The 5,184-nt window shown below is 48.2% G+C and overlaps 2 protein-coding genes across 2 annotated transcripts; both read left to right on the top strand.

Annotated features, from left to right (window-relative positions):
* Nucleotides 1-970: 970 nt before the first annotated feature.
* H310_02483 (hypothetical protein) lies at nucleotides 971-1,776 on the top strand. Its single transcript, XM_008866014.1, has one exon. The coding sequence runs from the start codon at nucleotides 1,127-1,129 to the stop codon at nucleotides 1,664-1,666; it is 540 nt and encodes a 179-aa protein (XP_008864236.1). The 5' UTR covers nucleotides 971-1,126; the 3' UTR covers nucleotides 1,667-1,776.
* A 2,228-nt stretch (nucleotides 1,777-4,004) lies between these two features.
* Nucleotides 4,005-4,701, top strand: H310_02482 (hypothetical protein; the record flags this gene model as incomplete). The annotated part of the gene is made up of 2 exons (XM_008866013.1): nucleotides 4,005-4,579; nucleotides 4,629-4,701. 2 exons carry the CDS (start codon nucleotides 4,005-4,007, stop codon nucleotides 4,699-4,701), a joined length of 648 nt encoding a protein of 215 aa, XP_008864235.1.
* Nucleotides 4,702-5,184: the final 483 nt, after the last annotated feature.

The raw sequence follows: 5,184 nt of genomic DNA, 5'->3' as shown, positions 1-5,184 counted from the left end.
TCATCCTCGGATGAGTCATCGGATGACACCAGCTCGAGTGATTCCGAGTAGTCAGTATTGTGAACCAAAACTCGTAGAAACCGTATGCCTCCACAAATGGATCTGTGTAAATAGAGAGAATAAGTTTCGTGTTGGAAAACCCTATTTTTTAATACTCTCATATGCAATATTTGTCGTAAACCTAATCACTGGTCCCCTCGGTGCCGTCGACCTCTGTGAATTCGTTGTACTTGTACTGTACATACTTGTGGCGCCGAAGAACATGAACTTCGTATGCAAGCTGTGAAGCCATTGTATTACTGCAAGTTCATTGCATTTAGAGGTTGGAAATTCTGGAATTAGTGTAGTTTAGATATTCAAAACTCTTGTGGTGGTATCCAATTGACAAGAATCAATGTTGCTATGTTGGAGGCAATACACAATAGGGTTTCGAATCTTAGGGAGTGGATGTTTCTATCCGGTCAACGGTTTTGAGTGGTTTGCTAGCCTCAACATGTCGACTGGATATCACCACCAAATTAATGGATGACGCGCCATTACATCTGGGCGAAGTGATTGGTCAAAATTATTACCATATTGAACAAGGAAGTTACTCTCATTGGATGCAACATGTGTGGTCCAGAATCAAGCTGCCCTGTGAAGCCTTTTCACATATTACTCCTCGATAATAGCAGGGAGGGTGCATTGTATAGAATTTAGGACGAAAGCAAGAGGTTCATTTGGGCTCACAGCAAAAGTCTCATATACAACTGACGGGGGGTTGTTTGGTCCACAATGAGGATTGTTGTATGAAAAAGGTTAAGTCGAATGTGTTCAAAAAGGGAGAGAGAATCGTTTTTACAACATTACGTCATGCGTTTCGAAGGGTGAAGGTGGAATTTCGCCAATTTTCCTACTATTTTCCCGATTTTTTTACGGATTCTTAGTTTTCTTCAATGCAAAGAAACCTGGTAAAAAACTGAAATTTCAACAGTGCTCCAATCCAGCAAACAAACCACCTTGTGAGCCAACAGCCCGGCGAGCCGACCAACGTCTCCTTCACCGTCGTCAGCTTCCAAGTCAGGGCTCCCCATCCATCCTGCTCCAAGTGAGACTGCCGCTGAGTCTCGCCATACTGTGAGCCACCATGAAGCGGCCGCTCGTGGTGGCGCTGTGCGTGAAGTGTCGCGGGTACGGAGTGGACAACTTGACCCTCGACCCCTCTTGCACCTTCGAGTACGCTGGAAAGAACTTGTGCATCAAGCACCGCTGCCCGCGACTGCAGGTGTGTGGATTCCGGTGCACAAAGCACAATCGATCGTTCGACTTGGACCCGAAGAAGCCGCGTGCTTTGAGGATTTGTAGCGTCTGCAGTGTCAACGCCCACGACTTGGCACTCGCAAACGTGGATATGCACACGTACCATGTGCAGGAAGACGTCGAAGCGTTCATGACTGCACTTTGGAGCTCTGCACCTGAGCCTGCGAAACCAACGCCCTCCCCACTAATTTCTGCAAGTGCACCCAACCTCCGTCGGATTCCGCAACACCCCACCCGCCGCATCCCCCAGCATCCCGGAGTGCGAATGGTCTATCGTCGACTCAAACGTCGGAAGAAACCAACGACTCGTTTGAAGCATCCTTTCCATCCAGTGGTGGATTTGACCATCAGCGACGACGATGACTAATGACGCCGCAGACCCTCCTTCCGGTTCTTCCTTAGGCGCGGAACCGACACGTCGTAGAGCGGAAAAGGTTTAATTTATAACAGAACGACTGTGCCTTTGGCCTCACTACCTACACATGGCAGATCTTGCGCTATAACGTTTACAGATGCTCCTCCATGCGATGCCGCATGTGCAGGACACGATCCATCGTGGCGACGGCATGCATCACAGCGCAAACGATCAAAGGTGGGCCATACTCGGGCAATTTTGTCAGTGCGTCGCGAGTCGTCTGTATCTCATGGTTCATGTACAAGAGCACGGGAATCTGGCTGAGGCCACAGGTTTGATAACGCTGCCACCGATTCGAATGGAGTTGGTGTGCACCTATCATGTCATGACCAAGGTAGAAAGCAAGATAATGGGATTCTTGTCGGCATTCGTCCGTGTGATTCAAACACGAGGCACAACAGATTTCAATGGACTAGCTGCTGCTCACATGCATGCATGACGTGCACGCCCTTCGTGACGAGTGCGCAGGAACTGCAGTTCTCGTCATCCATAATTATTGTCGCGTTCTTCACTACAAAAGGACTCCAACGAATGGCGAGGTCCATGGCATATCGTAACAATGTGCAGAAATTTTAGCGGGCGAAATGAACCATGTCCAGTTGCTAGCGGCAAAGACGTCTCAACGTGGCAAACATTCAAAGAGACCAGGGCGCACACAGCCGTAGCAATCGCAATGACACGAGTGCTCAAGTTAAGATGAAGATGGCGTTGGCGAGGTTCAATTTGTGGGTAGAGTAGAAGCAGCATCCACTTCGAGCACAGTCGAATTTTTGACGAATTTTGCACTTGCAATACGACCAATATTGCCCTTGTAGTCGTTTACACGGCCCGAAATGTAAACAAATACGGCGGCATTGCTTTCAGTGAGTTCGGATTACTTAACGAATGGAAGGCTCGCGACCAGAGTTTCATGGTCTTGATGCGAAGTACGAAGTGTCTAAAATGGCGGGATATAATATTCCTCGACGCCTGTGCCCCTCAGCAGGTCGATTGAAGATTTGTTGGATGGACCCCCATAGTAGAAACTCCTTTTGGCGGGAGTATCGTGTGGCTTTGAGCTTTAAAATACCAATCTTACCCTGCCGGAACCTGTTCGAATAGACTAACACTACACTTCACTGCACGACAGACTTCTCAAGAACGCTGTGCCCGAGCTACGCGAGGAGTTGGCGCCGCCGATCGAAATTTCTGACAATAACTTGAATCAACCATTGCGAGGGCGCCTTTGCCACTGCTACTGTACCCATCTTAGGCTACGGCTGGCCGGGCGAACAGCCGATCTGTGTATCAGAAGGTGGGCAGTAGAATGGGTCGAGAATGACTCTTTTGGAATCGTGGATGATCGACTCAGGGAATACAGTAGAAGCGTACATCATGTAGTTCCCAGTACACACAGTGAGTTCAATCGGTCTTGCAATAGTTGGACTGTCGCCTCGAAAACTCAGCGCGGCCTCCGATACATTCATCGATTTTTACGCAAACGAAGATTTTCTCTTCAGCGATGCACCTCCGATCCCATTGTGGACGTTCTGAAAAACCCGTGAAATATTATATTGAGGTTATTTTGGACACGATCGTTTCCCTCAACCGATAGGCAACCTGCCAGAAGGAACGTAATGATTTGTACAAGATCCACGCAGAAAGGCCTTGTTAGCACTTCACAAATAAATGTTGTGACGATAAAGCCGTCTCAACAACGAGGTCGGCAAATCGTGAAGCGATACTGGCCATCCTCAGTAACCAGAACAAAGAGACCCGTCACATGTCCCAACGTTGGCTGGTTTGCGCGGACCCACGTAAAATTCAATCTGCCCAAAGCACCCCTCAAATCATTTGTGGAGTCAAAACTTGCGCGTCCAATGCCAGGGACTTCCGCACTTGGTACGAAATTCCCTGTGTGTCCCAAGTGAAGACAATAATTCCGACGACCTCCCATGTCCCGGAGTGTTCCGTCGTGGTATGGATCCAAATCTACGAAAACACGAGTTTGTCAGTCATCACATACGGCAGTATGCTACAGACCCATTTGATACCAGGTACGCAGAATATTCAAACTTGTCCTCCTGCCATTCGGTTGCTCATGTATGTCGAGTTGTCGAGACGACTGATTAGCCTTTAGAATTTAATACGTACTCCAAAATTCCTTCGAAAGGAAAATTCTTATTTTGTCGTCCGTTGATGTCAATTGTGTAATAATGGTGAATGAATTTTTCATGGACTATAATTTATTGCATGGCCAAGATTTTCAATGATGACAACGTATTCCCATCAAAACATTCCTTCGAACCACATGCAATGCATCCCCAAGACCCACAGCTTGCTCACTTTTGAACTTCCGCAAACCATGACAAGGAAATTCCTACTGCTTTCCGTGGCGACGACAACCGTGACGGCTACGCGCTCCTTGGGCGATGGCGACACTTGGGACTACCTTCCAGCTCTGATCTTCATAGGGGCGGGGTCCATTGGAGGGATTTTGGCGCTGGGTGTGATTTTTGCCGGTGTCAAAGTCATGAAACTCTCAACACTGCTGAGCACATGCTGGCTGTGCTTCTACTTTGCCTACTTCAGTGGACGTGGCATGGTCGTGACAGTTGCCGCAGTTGTCGCCATTCTCATCGCTGTCGTTGCTGCGGTCAAGGCGTCCTCGCCTGTCAGCCACTTTGTGTGTGGTGCCGCAGTCGTTTTATGCGTGGCTGATGCCATTACGTATGTCGTGCAAGTTGATGCCTCGTTTGGTGGCAAAGAAAGCTGGAAGGAACACATGATGGTGGCAAGCATCCCGTGTGTCGTATACAGCACAATACTTGCATTGCTTGCACTTGGCCATGGCGTGTTCGTGGCCAAGTTTGTGCGGCGGGCGTGGTATTTGATGGCTGTCACGAGTGCTATTAGGGCGTTCACGATTTCCCAGTCCATCGCTGTGCTTGTTGCTCGGTGGTCTGTCGAAAACGGATGGTTCTGCTTTGGCGGAGCTGTCGCTGTAGCAGGAATCGGAACAGCTTGCCAAGTCCACCATCAATCGAAGGTTGAGGCCAAAGGTCCAATATATGAAGAGCCTTTGCTCGAAGTGTAGTGTTACGAAAATCGTATTTCAAGCCTGCTTGTGGTGTTTTTGGTTCAAATATCCGCACTTCACACATTTTGCAAACCACGTGTGTTTGCAACTTCATGGATGTGCTTGCATTTTGCTTTCGACTCAAATCGTCGATAGAGTCGACTAATCCCAGCCCCATGAGGCGTCCTCACTTCGCCATCATCCTTGCCAGTGCCGCATTCGTACAATTAACCGGGGAAAAAGTCGACACCCCCCAAAAAGTCGACCACCTCTATGAATGGATGTATTTTTATTCACAACCAAATACCTTGCCAAAGTGAATTAATTTCTCATAAGCCAATCATGTGCACCTTGCAACATGTTTGAAATTTCAAACCCGACAAACAGAAAGGCATTCCACTTCAACATTTGG

This window comes from Aphanomyces invadans, assembly GCF_000520115.1.
Source record: "Aphanomyces invadans strain NJM9701 unplaced genomic scaffold supercont1.3, whole genome shotgun sequence".
NCBI lineage: Eukaryota > Oomycota > Saprolegniomycetes > Saprolegniales > Verrucalvaceae > Aphanomyces > Aphanomyces invadans.
This window is presented reverse-complemented; position numbering and strand designations above follow the sequence as displayed.

Excerpts from the sequence above, each read along its gene's own strand:
- H310_02483 (XM_008866014.1), top strand. The coding sequence starts at position 1,127 with ATGAAGCGGCCGCTCGTGGTGGCGCTGTGCGTGAAGTGTCGCGGGTAC.